Source organism: Cotesia typhae, unplaced genomic scaffold (assembly GCF_013202065.1).
Source record: "Cotesia typhae breed Kobodo isofemale line unplaced genomic scaffold, CoteBio_Ctyphae contig_33, whole genome shotgun sequence".
NCBI lineage: Eukaryota > Metazoa > Arthropoda > Insecta > Hymenoptera > Braconidae > Cotesia > Cotesia typhae.
The window spans coordinates 458,423-476,734 of record NW_027423741.1 but is presented as its reverse complement, the minus strand read 5'-3'; the positions used below and the strand labels follow the sequence as shown (position 1 = coordinate 476,734).

The window sequence follows — 18,312 nt, the reverse complement described above, 5'->3', positions numbered from 1 at the left end:
TCCTGACGTACACTTGAGTCTTCACAAATAGACTGGTAAATTAAGTGACAAACAGGAGAAAAGGAGGTTGATGAAAATGAACAAGATAGAGAATAATAATAGTAATAAATAAGATAATAAAAAATGGAAAGTGTGGATACAATTGACGGCAGATGCTGCTGTATAGTTTTCGAGAGCTCTACTTATTCGAATGGATAAAAATAAAAGGAACAAAAGATAACATTCGGTTTTTCCACTCCCGTAACACACCTTCTGTCTTGCTACGAGAAAATAGCACTTTGGAACGTACTCACGATATCGGAAAATCTATATACATCTACATCTACTTCTATATTAACATCTGCACATGTATTTCGAGCTTGACAAGTATTTTCGCTCAGGCTCCAATGGGGAAAAAGCTACGGAAGCCGTTTTAGTATCAAGACCGTATTTTCGGCCTCAGCCAGGAAATGAAACCTAGCCCAACCTACAATCCAAGCTTCACAACTGGGCCATCCTTTATTCTGCATCACGGTGATAAGAAAATTCCATGGACTTTGCAGGAGTATGTTAGACAATAGCGTTGTTAAATTATTTACACTGGAACTGTTTTATCACGACTATTCATCGGTTGGCTTAAAATACTTCTATTCAAGCGAATCTCGGCTGTGAATATAATGTAAACGTGTCTTTTTAGGATTATAGAATTTTAAAAAAATCAAATAACATTGTAAAAGTTTTTATAAAAAAATTTAAACAAAATTTGGAGTAATTTTTTTAAGTTTTTTTTTTTTTTTTTAATTCCAAATTCTTTACTCAAAATTAAAAACTTGGATTTCGAACACTTTTAAAATTTTTAATTAGTAATATACAGTAAAACTATTTCACTTTGTTGGAAAAAAAAAAAAAAAATTTTCTTGGATCGAATCAATACGTAAATCCAATATTTCACTGGTTCTATTTTTTTGTTTTCATCTTTTTACAAAATCCCTCTACAAGCAAAAGCCTTTCGATCACATTTACGACCCGACATCTTGAAAGATTTCTTGAGTTCTTCAGACATTATTTTTTTTAGCATTATCTCTAGGAGGGAAAAATAAATTCGCGTCTCTACTTTACAGTGAATTGTACTCTAACAATAGATATGCACGCTTAGCTAACCAATGTATGCACTTATCATCTCATAATGTTTACTTATCATTTCAAAATTACTCTATTTATTTTCCTGGTCGTGGAGAGATAATCATGTGTGCATACACTTGTAGAGGCGGGATATATTCGCGTTAAAAATAATTTATTGTGATTACAAATATACCGCTGGACTAATTCATTTTTATTCCTGTTTGATAATACTAATGAAGTATTATTAATAATCACATCAGTATATTATCATTCAATAATAGTTCATTATACATTCGGACGCATAAATTTTTTGCAATTCAATAAAAATTGAAATTTATTAAGAGGAATACTCGAGGTTTATGCTCATGTATTTTACAACCGTTGATTAATTTATTATTTAATTAATTAAATAATTAATTACCATTCTCCTAGCTCCAACGATTCTATAATTAACCTTCTGGAATTTTGTATGCTCTGTTTAACGTTACAACAATATTATAACAATATTTAATATTGAGAACAAGGAAATTTTAATGCTATAAATTATTTTGTAAGCTAATTTTTTTATAAGTGAAATGGTTTGTTTTTAAACGATTAAAAATCGAAGAAATTTCAAAAATCAACAGGCAGTAACATTTTATTTTTATCTTAGAATACTTTACTTATTTAAATAACGCAATTGATGAGTAACAAGTAATCTGATATAGAGATTGAAATTTAATTAACCGAGCGCCGTTTTAAATCATTCAATTAAAAGTGTTTTCATGAAAGTAAATTGGTTGATTCAGTCTATGCACGATTTCGCAAAGAATTCAAAGAATTTATTTAATCCTGTAGCTTCTTTACTGGCTAAATATTTTTTTTTATTTTCATTATCGGAATTTAATTATCGTATCAAACATTCCAGGAATCAATTTACGAGTAGTAAAAAATTTTATTCCTATACTTTTACAAAATCCTAACACAATTCTTCAGTGTCAAGATTTACGCACATTTATTTATTTTTTGTAATTTGTACAGAGCAATTTCAAATAAAATGAAATACTGGTATGAAATGAGAAAAAGTTTTGAAGTTTATCCCAACACAAAGTTCTCAGATGTGCACTTTTAAATTCCCCGATCATTTTTTTTTTTTGTTGAGTGTACTTTTGTCATATACAATCGATCTTGTCTAGCTATCGATTAAAAACTTATTTATTTTCAATCCTGGCTCTGACTTATTGTGAATAGAACTCTGATTACAACTTTGGAAATAACAAGAAAAGAATCGGTGAGATATAAGTTAAGAAACGAGGAAGAAATATTTGTGAGATTGAGAAGTCCTCGAAGCGTGTTGCGAGCAGGATGTACACAGTACATATGTATGTGAAGTGCTGCTGGATCTATAAGGAGTGTACCGTGTGCTTCTGGCAACTTCTTGGAAGCTTGAGGAAGATTTAAAGAGCAAGTCGCCAGACGTCGGAAGCACTCCAGATTTCAAGATAGTTATCTTTAGAGCGCTCAATTTCAATCGGAAGTGCCGAAAATCTGCTCGAGAAGTTAAGGGCTCTGATGTTAAGAAAAAAATACGAGAAATTATGTATGGACCTTTTGGATGAGCTTGCAATTTTTTTTAACTTCGTAATTTTTTTTATAAAGATTTTGTTTATAGAAATTCAGAATAATATCCCCAAAATATAAAAAAATTTTATTGTATCTAAATGTGCTTTGTCAAGCGTTTGAGAATCAACATTTATAGTGGGACAATAAAGTATACCTCGTTGTGCAGACGTAAAAGTTTTCTGAGAAATCCACTTAAAAATCATAGCTCCGCGTTGTTAGTAGATGTCGAATATATGTTTATATATAACGAGATATCTTTTTGAAAAAATCTCGAAGAGTTTTCATATTTTAAAGTATACAATTTCATTGTACATGTACGCTGAGATGTTAATTATCATCAACAATTTTTTTGAATTTTCTGTCAGACTGTTTTAAAAGTTTGAAGAGTATTGAACAGAAATTTCGAGTTAACTTCTCAGATGTTGTCATTGGCATGTGGTAAATGAGAGATTGAAAAGTATAAGAAAAGCTCTAGTAAATATACATGTATATTTGGGAGGAAGTATGGTAAACGAGTCAAAGAAGGTAATTCGCTACGGCGGAAAGATTTGAATTTTGAAATCCGGGTGTCCTTAAGCGCTACCAAGAGTTTTTTGCTCCGAGAAAGAACTCGAGTTGAAAATAATAAAAGCAAGAAAAAAAGTTTTATAAAGAAAAAAAATTGTGAATAGAGAAGGAAAAAAAAAAGATTGAAAACATTTCTTCTTGCTTTTATTGGGATACTCGATTTTACAGCAGTTGGCTCGTTAATTTCCTCGTTTTCACCATCTCGAACGACGGATCATTGTTCTTAAGCATATATATATATATATATATATATATATATATATATATATATATATATATATATATATATATATATATATTCAGGTCTGTAATAGTTGGATGGAGAAAATAGTAGGAAATAGCGCTAGTAAGATTCTGGTAATTAAGGAAGCTCAACGGCGCCTTGGAAAATACTTGTACCAACGAATAGAGGTACAAAGAATTGAAGTAGAGGCGAGACAAGCGATTTCTAGGGAAGGGATGAAGGAAACAGCTATCGAGAAACTCGAGTTAAACTTTCTTGTGAACAACAGAAATGTTGGCGGATTTATTTATTAGTTTTATCAATAACGTTATTTGTTATATTTATTGTATTTTATTTTTGGTGTTTATCTTACTTGAGCTGCAACCATTCCTTCTTTCAGTCGTCGCAAGTCCGTATGACTCCAGGCTGTATGAGACCAAGGGTGGCTCTTTGTCAAATCGTCAAATTGGAAGTCTCGCAGTTGGTTCTTCAGAAACTTTCGGATGTTCCATGGTAAGTCGTTGTGTCTGAAATATTAAATTTATTATATTAGTTTCTGTATTTTTTTTTTTTTTTTTTTTTGGCAATTTTGCGTGATTTAGAATTTTATGGATGGCGTTAAAAATTCAAAAATTAGTTCTTAATTCAAAATAGTTGGGTTTAAAATTTTTAAATTAACATCTAATGACATCAGAAAAATAAAGTAAGTCATACAAATAAAAAATCCATAAAAAAAAAAAGAAAAGGAATTCTTAAATGTATAGAGATCCGTTTTCCACCCGAATGAATCGTGGATTCTCTTAGCATTACCGGATACATAAATATTAAGCTCGTAAAGTGCAACCTCTTGCGGTTTTAGAGCACGTGTATCCTCTACACCGTTACATGTATGCCTTGATAATAAATACATAAATATATATCTGTAAATTTATATCTATAGAGAACTCCTTATAACTCGGTATAAAAGCGTGAATTTAACCAACTTTTGAAAGGTAAAACGTGCGATAGTTTTGCATTTTCTACTCACGTGAGAGTAATCTCCACGTTTTCTCATCTTCACAACCTCAACGAGAATCACTGCCAGGAGATAGATTAAATAGATTGCAGTAGATCTATCCTCATATTTATTTATACGTGAAAGTGTGGATTCGTAAAAATAAAATATAGCGAAACCGAAGTTTGTAAGCGTGGCGCTGGAACACCAGTGCCCGAGTATTCCGAATCTCTCGCCCGTATTTTATAAGCTTCAACGTACAAGTTTCACCGCGACACGTCTGCATTTTTCAGCGATACTCTCGAGTTATGTATTACGTGTTTCCGGTTACTCCCATCAACTATCGAATACCCATGCTGCTACGCTATGCAGTAGTTGTTGTAGGACCGAGAAAAACATCCTAGAAGTTTACGGCACTTTTTACTACTATACTCATTTCATTATCCTTCCTTACTGTTTTTTGTTTGCTATAAAATACAATGTCAAGAGATTTCTTCTTAAATTAAACATTTATTTTGACTAAATTTAATTATTTAACTGCTCTATCGTCTGTCGTGGTAGTATGTTCACTCAGCAAAACCGTCAACGTAAAGTTTCATTGTTATAATAATAATAATAAGTATAACTTTTATTCCTACATAGACCAAATATTTTATTGCAATTAAATTAATGGTCTGAGTGAAATTGTTCCGAGAAATATGGAATTGTTTTCTTGCCACTGGGAGCTGAAAGATAAAATAGTGGTGAGTAAAACTTACAAAGAAGATTTTTATTCCGCTGGCTATTTTTCGACATTATATAAGTCGCTCTTTCGTAATAATCAAATTATATTGTCAAAGTTTACTTTTACGTATGTAAATATGTATGTGTGTGTGCTTTAGTGTCTCGTTTTGTGACATCTTTTTTTATATCAGCATTCTCGAGTTTTTCAGTGTACTCTAAAAACAAACTTTCTGCATCAGTTCTTTATTAGAATACTAAAAGGTCCTTCGTAATTTACTACTTTCTTTTTTTTTTTTTAATACCGGGATGTTTTATGATGAAAACAAAATTTATTTTTATTATGTTCATCCAGGAAGTTAATTTTTGGATTTCAAAAATTATAAAACTTAATTTACTGACATTGAATTTACGAGTCAACCCATCAAATAACTAATTTTTATTTTACAAAGTAAAATTTAGTTAAAAAATTACATGAAATGTAAAAGAACAAGCACACATGTATAAACATTATTCGATTGTTTTTATGGTAATCAGTTGTAATCAATCAGCGGTTACACTGCTACGCAAATGACAATTTTGTTTTATTGACAATCACGTTATCGATAGAAAAGCTTTAACTTTTTTAATGATGTGTAATTACGATTATACTATCAGGCTTAACGGTATACGATATTGATCCATTAAAATTTTACCACGCAAATCAACTTGATTAATTACACTCGCATAAAACGTAATTATCTCTCATAAATCATCGTTGTCGTCAAATTTAATTTTTGATTTCGGTTAATGCTGGTCAGAAATTTTCTCACGTAAACCAGCGCATATGTTCATTTTACTTTTGTGTTTAGAAAACACTCAGCAGAAATAGGCACTATAATAGTATCAGGTATTATTACTCTGGCAGATATTGTTGGTGACAAGAGTTCGGGGATATGTCAAACAAGAATGGCCAAGAATAGAATCTCTAAAAGGATGACTTTAAACTTTCGATAGTGGGAAATGTCTTTGACTCTTCCTTTTTTCTCCTTCGCAATCCATTATAGGTAGCATCTTTTATTCTATTTAACAAGTTCGTTCGCGTTCTCTTTCGCTCTAAATCTAGGTAATGGCGGACCGTAGCTTGTGGAATCCTCTTATCCCGAGGCTCTTGTTCTTGTTTGCCCATGAATCGAGTAAAGACTTTGATACGCTTATCGGGGTCGTGACCAGAGACTGGTGAGTGCCAACCCGGATTTCACATTCATTTTGTGGATATTGTTCCCAAAACAATGGACTTTTTCATACCGAGCGGTGAGATTGTTAGAAAGCTTTTACAATTATTTTAATTACTCTTTCAATTGTTGATATTCACATTATCATTTTGTTCAACAGTAATAGATTTTTGTTTTATTAATTACTACTGAAATTATGGTATTATCATTTATTATATTAATTTTGATTACAGTAAATTCGTTAATATTTTTGTTCAGTAATCCCTTGTTGTCATTACTAATTTACTATCGGGTACGTACATTGTGTAAGCTTAATTGAATTTAAACCCCGTGAATTTAATAATACGTGTTGTTAGCTATTTTAAGATTGTAAAATAATGTGCTAATTTATTATTAACATTTAATTTTCATATAAACAGATTGGAAAAATTTCATTATAATTTATATAATGATAATAATGCAAAGGAATAAAATTTTTCAAGCAATATTAGGCATTTCTTGCACGTAGTGTAAGTATCTCTGATTTAGTCTTGAATTATTTACGCGTAAACAAATAGGCAGTCTAGCGGCTTCATTGAAACACTCCACCAGAACTGTGTCGCGAAGGGAAAAAAACACGATAATAAAAATAAAAATAAAACTAACTAACAGTAAAATAAAAATAAAACTAATTAACAATAATAAAGCAAGAATTACGGAATGAAAAGGAGAAAATTTTATTCGTGAGACCTGTAAATTTTCATGATCTCCATCCTCAGCACTGGTAAAGTTAAACCGTGGAATGCTGCTCGGTTCTCATCTCATCTCCTTGTGGAATTCGGTTTTCCGGGATCTCAGTGAAAATGAGCTCACAGGCTTCTCTCCATGGAATTTTACGATTTTGGCAACGAGGAAAATTCTCGTTGCGTCCAGTGTGGTGACTTTCCCGCAGGTAACTTCAAGGGTTAAAAGAATTACAGCAAAAAAAATTAAAAAAAAAAAAAAAGATAAGACTAAATAATAAATATGAAGGAGACAAGATGAGGATAATTGTTAAAGAACGATAAGGCGGCTGACCGCAATATGCATATGAATAGAATATTATAATTTACCGTGGACGCTTATACAATATATACATGCGGACATATACATATGAACTTTCATGGCAATAATACTGTATGTAAATTTACTATTATTGCATCATCATTATTAATATTCTTCAATTTTTATTTTTTCCTTCTATTATTATGTTACATTTCGTCCCAATACTTATTCAGCGGTATAATTTTCTCTCATTACGGGTTGAAATCTCATGACAATATTAAATCGTGATCAGAATCCCTAATGATCCCGGCAGTGGCGCAGTCATTAGAAAATGTCTCATGGCAATCAAATTCAATTGGTTAAATAATTACTTCCCGTACCACTATTATGCTGGCACTTAATCGTCGCGTTAACTTTTATTTATTCTTTTTTCTTTTCATTTCATTTCACTTCTATTGCTATTGTTGTTATTATTTTTGTTTATTTTTATGTCTTTATTACCCCAGGATTATTGCAGTTACTCAGTTACGAGCCACTAAAGCGTAACAAGCCAGAAAAAGAAAATAAAAATGATTTTTTTAATTAAAAAAACCCAGTAAAAGTAAAAACAATATGCCGGCATCGGTTTAAACCCGCTTGCATTAAAATTCTAATAAACCTTAGCGAGGATAATTATCCGTATCTCTGTTTGTAAATTTAACTGCTAAATTTAATACAGACAACAACAGAATACTCAACATGTGCTCGCGGTACTAAAAAGGTCAACTGACGTTAGATATTACGAGGAAAGTCTGAGTGCAGTTAAATATAATTTCGTTGTACATACAGTAGTTTATTGTTCTAGAAATCCATATGCGCTATTGAATTGTTCAAGAGCTTAAAGCTTATAGCTCAGAATGTGCGTTGTACGTTTTACTATAACTATCTATAGTTCGGGGTTCAGGCGATATTTTGTAGAGTGAGGAGTGCAGGATCGAGCGATAAATTAACTTCTGCACACCCTCGTTCTTGCTTCGAGCGATTTATATGAGTTTAACTTTAATTCTTGTCTCTGACACACACCAACAGATACTTTATCCACGATCTGCAATATATTTGGTCCAGTGAAATTTTCGCTGTCCTAGACGACTAAATGTCTCTAACATTATCTTTTAACAATTTTTACACTACATTATATCTTATAAAATTTTATCTTGTACTGTATTTTTTCAGTTATTATATACTCGCAAATAAAATAATTATTCAATCGTTTTTTTTTTTGCCGAGTAAACGTAAAATCTAAAATTTCAAATTTACATAAGATAAAATGTAACATTAACATAAATCTTATGTAAATTTAATTCATATTTTTCATTACTTCTACAAGAAATATCAATGTGAGTCTTACTTGTAAAAATATTTTCTTTAAATTGATTTCTTAATACTCAGAAATTTTTGTAGGAAACTAACTTAATACAAAACTATTTTAACTTTCTGTCAACGTTGATTTGTCAAAAAAATGAAACTCCATTTCTAAAACCGGGTGACCGCAGTACAACGGAAATAAGGGAGAAGTTAAAGAGCAAGACGGTGATTGTGGATGAGGTTTAGAGAGAGGAAGGGAAAAGGATTGTTAGGAACGAGGTCGGCACTCAGCTAGTTAACTGGAATATCTTGGAACATTAGTGATGGCAGTAGTGTCGGAGATCGAGGTAATTGCCAGTCCGGCACTTGCAGCAACCCATCTATATTCCTCCTACTCCATCTCTATCTCGTACTCCTCTTCCTTCTATTTCTACTACCCATACTTGAGCTTTTGCTCTTACACTGCTCAAATATTCCTACAGCAGCACCACTATCTCACAATCTCCCACAACCGCTACACCTCCCCTCGAGAGTGTATAGCTGTGTCATCTCCCTACCACTTGGAGCCAGAGGCTCGTTCAGAAACCGTTCCATAGAGGCAATTATATCGATTTGTATTTCATTGAGGAAAATTGCTCATTAGTTTCCTCGCTGGTACATCGGTATAATATTATCTTGCTAAAGCCTATACTCTTCATCCAGCATGCGAACTTCTTAATAAATGTTAATGCATTATCAGCGATTCCGTTTGAATATTAATTATAAAATGCTTCGCAAAGGCACTTTATAATAACAAGACCGATATAAGAGTAAATATTAATTTAATTAATAGTTTCGTTGGAAATTTTAAAATTAAAATCACTTTTATTAATTCATATTTCAATATATCAGAAAATTTTGTTACGGAGGCAATTTTAAAAATTTTTAAATAAAAAACTTAATTTTTTCTCGTCTTGAAGGTAAATGATTTTAGTATTAATTGCCATTGTTTCGATGTATTTATTGATTTTTATATTGGCTGTTGTTCTCCAAACCAACCTAAAAGAAAAGCTCGAGTTTATTGGAGCCTTTATTTGATCAGACTTTGACTGTTTGTGCAATCCGGTCATTTAAGTTTTATTTGTGGTGTCAAGTTTTTTCTCATAGCGTCAAAGTGCTTGTACTTTTACTCAACAGACTCGAGTATAGTAGTACAGCACAGTATAGAGACAGCGGTTAAATTCAGAGAGAGCTCGGGCTTTACTGTTTTGTGTTGACGAACGCAATTCATCCGGTGCTACAGTTAAGAATATTTCTTTCGCAGAAAAATTATTATTTTCTTTTTTGTTCTTTTCTTATTATGTTTTTGTTATTCTTTTTAACGTATATTGCTTCATGTGTATTTTATGCTGTGTAAATAAACAAATAAAAAAGATGGAAAATATGTTTAAGTGAAAGAACCAGAAACAAAGCAAATGTACAGCGGTAAAAAATGTAAACGAGAATAAAGGTTGTAGCCCCGGGATAATTTATAGTAAATATCATACAATCTAAAGAGAAAACAAAGAAGGAGATAGTGAATATTGAGAGTTGGATAACATTCAATCCATTTTATCAGAGTATAAAAAAAACTCTGCTATTCTTTCACGGAATCGATTTTTTTTTCTTTTTTTAGGTATACATAACATATAAATATACAATATATACACTAAAAATTTCTCCTTAAAATCAATACTATGAATGTTTGAAGGAAATAATCTATATATTTTTTACGTTAAATTTTTGGAAAGTTTGTTCACTCTATAAATTAGTTCCATCATATTTTTTATTCAATGGTTAGTGATTTATCCTATCACAGCAATATTTGACAGCTTATTAATAAGTTGCAATAATGTTTTTGTTAATTTTGTCGGACTTAAAAGCTCTCATACTACTTGTCTACAATTTAAAACATTTCCTTAAAAATTGTTTAGCCTTCTAAACAATTTTTCGTCAGCACTTAATATTTTTCTCAATATCTTTAATTTCGAGACTTTTCCCAAGTTTTAAAATGGCCGATAGTAAATTTGAGTCTTTTCCATCTCAGAGAAGTGAAAAGTGCAGTTTTGCGGTGGCAGGATGAAACTGCCAGCAAAGCGGTTTACTTTAGAGAATGAAGAACGTCGACGAGGCGACGCTCGTCGTTTATTCCTCGTTCTCATCTCGTCGTTTCTCTCTATATTCTCTATATTCTGCTATACCATACTATACTATCCCACAGCATATATATATATATATATATATATATATATATATATATATATATATATATATATATATATATATACACTCTACAACTAAACTCTGATGCTCTCCGGTCCTATCCACGCGGGCGTTGCATCGATCGAGTAGGAATGGAGGTGAGGACGAAAAGCTCGCGTTTAACTCTGCCACCAGCTGCACCACTAGCTATACAGTCTCCAGTACTGTACATGCCTTTCATCAGCAATGCTTCAAACTGAAGCCGCGATTCGGTGGCATAGACTACAGTAGTTACCTCTTATTTTCGGTCTCTATTTCTAGTACCAGTAAGGTGACTGCTGACTCCTTTTTTTTTTATATTTTCTCAGCGACCAGTATTTTGCCATTTACCGGGTCTCTAAAGTAAAGTCTCTGGTTCAATTCGGGTAGTTTTCTATGGTGACGATGGGCGATGGGTTTTCAATGAACACACGGTAAGAAACCACAGAAAAGCATTACGCCGTCTTTCACGTCTTTCTTGTCCTTTACTTGTACTTTTTCAACAGTTAATCTTCTGTACGTGTCGCTTTCAAGATGCATCGTCTTTATCCTTATCCTCGTTCTTCCGTTTCGAAGTAAAGGATATGTATTACTAAGCCGTTATCTTCGTTGCTTTATTTTCTCTATGAGCTTCAGGCGTTATGCTAATTAAATATTTCCTGTGTGATAATAAATACTGTTGAGTAATTTATTTTTATTAGCCAAAGTTTATTCATTATTGTATTATTTCGTTATTCATTTTATTAAACATCGTAATACTTTTATTGAACTTAGTCGGGTGTGTCGGAGAATGGAAGTATTTATCATAAATATTCCCGAGTATAAACGATATTATTGTCGGAATTAAATTATTTATTTCTGGTAAATATACGATTTAATAGAAAAATATTTCGGGCTTGGAATTTAATAATATCATAACTACCAGATAAATAGTCCGATACACTGACAAAAAGGTTTATTTGGTCCAAGAAAAAATCCTTTATCCATTACTGGATAAAAATTTATTTTCTAATACAGTAAAGTTTTATAATTTAAACCTTCTTAAAATTAAAACTTTGACTTAACAATTTACAGACCGATTTTTTTTTTAAAGTTTATTGCATTGTATTTATATATATTTAAATTTGAGAATAACTAAAATAATATTTTCCCAACAAATTCAATTAAAATTCACTAGTCTATGCCCAAGTTTACAACTCGAGTAGCATCTGAAATAATAATCGACTTAAACGGCGCCGGGATTAACAAGTTGTGAAACTTTAAATAATCTGTTTAATTTTTCAATAAATTATTTCAAGCGGTGAGAAATTACATAAACTTCTTTCTCCACTCCATTTGGTTAGTGAAAAAATAACGAATGAAAAATTTATGAAATGAAGTATAAAAAGATAAAAAAAAAAAAAAAAAAAAAAAGCAGCAAGCAGTTGGAATAAAAAAAGTCCCGCGGGACAATTTCATTCGCGAGAAATCTCGAGAGAATCCGAGTTTGGTAGTGCTTTTACGCTGGGAGAAAGGATGCAATTTACCCGCCACGATAAAGACCGTCTACATCCATATCCACTTCTACATCTACGTCTACGTCTATGGCTGATCCGTTAACCCATTTGATGGGACATCGATATTGTGTGCTGTTCTATGATCACACAAGTGTGTGTTTCAAAGAGCACGGCTACGGCTATCGTGACGCAGAAATTGTATAGCATCCGAGTATCGCATTAAAGATCGCTGGAAATTCATTCCTCTGAAGAATCGAAGAGTATAGTATTCTTATATCTTGATAATATAATAGAAAAATTTTTTATTCTTATTTTTCTTTTTTATTTTACTTGTCAATGTGTATAAATATAAAGATAGTATACAGTATGGTAATACTTTACGGATTGCGGATGTTTTGTGAGCATATCACGGGATGATCGGATAAATACACGGACATATATGACAACGATCGAGTTATTTCACGTTGATATAAAGAGAAATGTTAAGTGCCGTGACTTTATGCGGACTTTATTGGCAATACCGTTTTTAATATTAGCTCTCTTAAAAAGTAAATGCCTCTTTAGTTGGTTATATTAAACTTTCAATAGTAATAGTAGTTTTACGTGATTCGATCATGTATTAAAATTTTTTTAATTAATTCCGATGAATACAAAATAAAAATAAATGAAAAAATTAGAGAATGAATTTATAGGCCAATTATTATCTTTCACAGTTAATTATACATCATTAAGCATCAATTACTCTGAATCAACAATTAAAACTTTATTCAACGAGTTAATTGGAAAAGTGTTGTATTCTAAATAAGGTTTTAATATCAGAGTGTTTTAATAAAATATTTACCGGTAATTATTTCAATTTTTATAATTTGATATTTTTTTTAATTGTAAAATATTTTGATGGAAATTTATATAAGTTTTTTGTGGAAATTTTGCGTGAAGAGGACAGAAAAAAGTTTACTTTGTTTTATAATTTTTTATTTTCGTATCTAAAATTATTGGAGGAAAATTAAATGAACACTTTACAAGTATAATTACACTGTGTATCTATAAAACTCAGTACAAAGTACAGCTCTAATAACGTCTTTTATAAAAAAAAAAAAAAAAAAAAAAAATAATAATAAAAGTTAATAAAAAAGTATCTTTATTAAAAAGACTCGTAAAAGGCAGAACTAAAAAATTTAATGTCGAAATCGTCGTATCTCATAATATAATATAAAGTTAACGATACAAGTATGTGTATAGTGTTGTATATATGAAATTTTTCAACGTAGCTTGAACGTAAAAGAAACAGTTAAAATGACAAGTAAAGCATCTGAAGTATAAAGTAAAGCATAAATCGCAGGTAACGCAAGAGAGATGGAATCGCTGGCATATAAAGTTGTGAGTTATAAAAAACCAGGACCTACTGTAGACTGCAGTATAAACTTTGATACGATAAAAGTTATGAAATATATAATACATAAAATATATAATCTGAATCTTGAGACTCACCCATCTATCAGCGGCACGTCTCGAAGAATCCTGCGGGCAGCTGCGAGCCGGTCGCCAGCGTGAGCAGCCAACAGAATCCTCGTCAGAAGCTGACCCAGCACCATCACGCCCATCACCATCCTCATCCTCCACCTCGCTGGGCCCGCAGCTTCCTGTCGCCGATAATGTCCTCATGCCATCGCTCGATTAACTCAACTAATCTCCTTTTCACGTTCCGCAGCTACGCAAGCGAACGAACCACACCTGTCCTCTGTCCGCCTTACTATTCTAGCTTTGCTATCTTCTGTTAGGTAACAGCTAATCTTAACTTTGTACTCAAAGTCAATAGTTATCTCAATCCTTCCATTCGCGATCTCGATAATTAATTAAGGAATCAATTTGTTTAATTAAGTATCGATTTCACTGGTTTGATTTGATGAATTTTTTTTTTTTTTTTTTTTTTTAATAATATAAAAGTCAATTACACGCGCTGGTATTTCATTTTTGACGTTTCGATTCTATGATTATTTATTAGCAAATAATATCGCGGCATTTTGTCGTCAGTTTTTTTTTTTTTATTTCTACTAGTGATTTATTTAAAATTAAAAATACAATGATTGGCACACTGAGAGAAAAAATTTTTTTTCAATGTTTAAAAATTTTTTATCAATAAATTTGAGGAGTCATAATTTTAAAGAGTAAACTTTGCCGATTTTAAAATTAATCATTTATGATTTAGAAAAATCAATTATTCTAATTTTCATTTGTATTTGATAATTTTTATGAAAAAAAAAAATTAATCAAGACAAAATAAAAATAAATAATTGCATGTGGAACAAATAGAAATAAATTTGATTTATTACTTCTATCTGAACTCCAAAACAAATCCTTCTATCAGTGTATAAAATTGCCAATCACTGGGCACGTAATTTTATTACGGTATAAAAAAAATACTATTTGTTGTTTTTATCGTAACTGTGAGCACTTTTTAGTAACACTGTCATCACTTTAAACTCACAAATCACGTCAATAAACAGAGTAGTTTTTTACTCTCATTATTTTTATTATTATTTTTTATTATAATCATCTAATCCTGCTCGAGTTTTTTTTTTACAAGCATTAATCACGATCGGTTGGTTTTTCTGAGCTTCGTCTTCTGTTTTGAGCCGCGAATACGGTATACAGGTGAAGAGAGTTAAAGTCCTCGTGGGTGTCGTTAAAGAGGTTGCCCGTAGACTAGAGATCCCGCGGAGCTCGTTAGTGCTCGGTGATTAATTAGCTGGCCAGGTGGCGGGAGTGATAAAAAACGTTCGAGTTTAAATAAAAAACTTGTGATAAAAGAATCGGATTATAAGTATCCACTTGAGTTACTCGAATAGAAGAATTATTATACTTTTCACGAGTGTTTTTTTCCGAGATAATGGTCAGAGGTTCAACTCACTTCTCGTATCAACTTTCCGGTAAACTCTCGAGCATTCTGTAAATTCAACACTTCATTACTCACTGGTATTTACTTTCATATCAGCACGATGCACTTTTAGGTGGAAGTGGGAAATACTTTTTTGGAATTTTACACGATCAATTAGGTGTGAAATTTTACAATTGAAAGCCTCTGAAGAAATCAAATTTATTTCATCAAAAATCAAATTTCCTACAGAAAAGGTCTCTTATAATTTTTTCTCATCTCCAATATTTAACCCAGAATTCAAAATTTAAATTTTCAAGATAATGATTGCATTAACATTCTTTCGCGACGTGATTTATCACAATAGCTGAAAAATTTTCTATTTGCACTTCAGACAATAAAACATCACCCTCGTGACTTTAACACCATCAATACAAATACTTTACAATGCATACATATTTTTTTATTATTTTTTATTTCTCGATTGAGTTTTCGGCGGAATATATTTTTTATCAGATTCGATTTATCTTGATTTGACTTATGTCCTAGGAGAAATGGATTTCCGCAAAGTTTACTTGATCTTACATACATATCTTTAGCATGTATACCTATAACCTATACCCAGACCTATACATAGATCTATCCATCCATACATACATACATGAGTTGAAATAGGCAACGACAGGAAATTTAAAAGGAAAAACGTTTTTCGGAAATTTATACGATACACGGTGACATTTTATCAAGTCTCATGTCAACTTTTTCCCATAAATATATGTATATATTATACATGTATGTCTGTATTTATATGCAGAACACAAAAAATGTTAAACTATTTCAGCTTTCAAATTTATTTTCATCTTTTATTATTTTTTGCCATGCCGAATGTTTTTTGTTCGAAAATTACGAGGACGCGTGTTATTATTTGAATTATTCAAAATTTTTCATCCGTAAGTTTAAATGCTTCGTTTTAAATATTTTCGCAAGCCAACGTGCGAATAATTTTTCGCACCGAAAATCTCTCATACAGTTTAGTGTATTCACAACAATTGTTGTGAAACATTTGAAAAAAAAAATAAACAAAATACGTTATTCAACTCAGTTAATAATTTATATTTTTACTCCATAAAAATTGCAATAATTCTAGCGAAAAATAGCAAACAAGTTAATTATCAATGACCCGAGACGGGACAAGTGCAGCCAAGTGTTATTGAACCAATATCACGCATATTTCACGCGTGTATGATTTGGTACTGTATATATGCGACGATCGAATGATTAATTTAATTTGTAACACTACCGACTGCTAACGATCCTCTTGTTACTCCTATCATCATCATTATTATTATTATTATTATTATTATTATTATTATTATTATTATTATTATTAATATTATTACTGTTATTACTATTATGTTATCAATATTAGTATTAGTGTTGGTATCAGCGCGAATATTAGTATCTCTTGTCAGTAGACTACAGATGCTGCCCTATAGATTCTACGTCCCCTATTAACATATCGATACACACTAGGCGTAAATGATCGTCAGCTCCTGCGATCGAAACCTGTCAATACAATATATATATATATATATATATATATATATATATATATTGTCTCGTACTTCAAACCGTGTTTAACGTACGACCTGTTTTCGATTCGTGACCAACTAATTGTGTTGGTGGTTTCCAATTACATATACACACCCCACATGTTAATGCAATCAAAATCTTCTGACCCACACACGTACATATATGTTTATCTATTTTTATATGTCCATATGTACATGTACATGCATGGAGACATTCACATAATCAAACAATTTTATCAGTAAATTTAAATATGCTTAAATAAACTATTCAATTAAAATGTTTATAAATTTATTTAGCTATTCAAATAAAAGCATGGAGCGTAAATTAAAAAAACGAAAAAAAAAAAAAAATTTTTTTTTTGTGTCGTACATTTAAAAAAAAAAATGTAAAATACTTTTGTATAATAAGGAAAATAATTACACGGGGATTACGGAGACTAGTTGAAAGATGTCTCACGGAGATAACACTGATGAGTGGGAGACTGCGGGTACAATACACGCGGTCCGGAGTTGAAGAGTCGACTGGTGAATACGTCGACGGTCTCTTTAGTGTTTCATGGCGCAGGCGTCCGTTGAATACGAGTTGAGCTTTTGCTGCTTATTTGCTTTACTTGTACTACTATTTTTTCGAGTATACTCTTCTTACGCGGCCACATTACATCGGTACGCACCCTCAATATATTGGGGATGTTAATTATTATTATTTATTAAAAAATTTTTTATAGATAAATTAAAATTTTAATTTCTGAGAGTTGTAATTTAGAGATTTTACTCATGCTTTACTTTGTTGATACTGTTTGATCTTGGATTGAGAAAAGGTAGAGGGTTGGATTTAAATTTAAATTTGAATTTGAAATGGGTTTGTATCAGAAATAATTTTAGCTTTCGACTAGCAGAGTAGTGGATTGGTCAGTGAAGAAGTGTCCGGACATCCGATGTCTCAATCAGTAATTCTAAGATAAAGCCAGGTGAAACGAGGGGATTCAAAGATATCTTTGCGAGCTGAATAGATACTTGAGTTTGGTTGGACGGAAGCAAACTCAATGAGATGTTTGCCGAGAGCAAATTTGATTTACTCTGTTTACGAGTGATAAACTACAAAGTACATCTTTGTTGTCCGACAATAAAATCTTTGGTTTTGAGAATACTCAGTGAAAACTATTTTGGGATAATCATACGGAGAAAGGAAGTAAAGAGTTATTTGAATTTCAGGACAAAGATAAGCATGATAGAAACTTATATGAGTTTTTTAATAATAAACATTGAAACATCTCCATCCAAAGAAATTTCAGGGCTGTCATT

General features: G+C 31.4%; 1 protein-coding gene across 3 annotated transcripts in view; it reads right to left on the bottom strand.

The window, feature by feature from the left end:
* The window catches only part of LOC141526353 (dipeptidase 1), a 53,049-nt gene extending 35,537 nt beyond the window's left edge, over nucleotides 1–17,512 (bottom strand). Inside the window, exons 1-3 of one of the 3 annotated variants that reach the window (XM_074241336.1) lie at nucleotides 17,432–17,512; nucleotides 14,035–15,490; nucleotides 3,867–4,020 (exon numbers count right to left, since the gene is read on the bottom strand). In XM_074241336.1, coding sequence (XP_074097437.1) covers nucleotides 3,867–4,020; nucleotides 14,035–14,159 — 279 coding nt within the window. In that variant the 5' untranslated portion in view covers nucleotides 14,160–15,490; nucleotides 17,432–17,512. Of the gene's footprint in view, nucleotides 1–3,866; nucleotides 4,021–14,034; nucleotides 15,997–17,431 lie in introns of those variants that run through there. The other 2 variants (XM_074241335.1, XM_074241338.1) reach the window with 2 other exon arrangements.
* Between the last annotated feature and the right edge of the window lie 800 nt (nucleotides 17,513–18,312).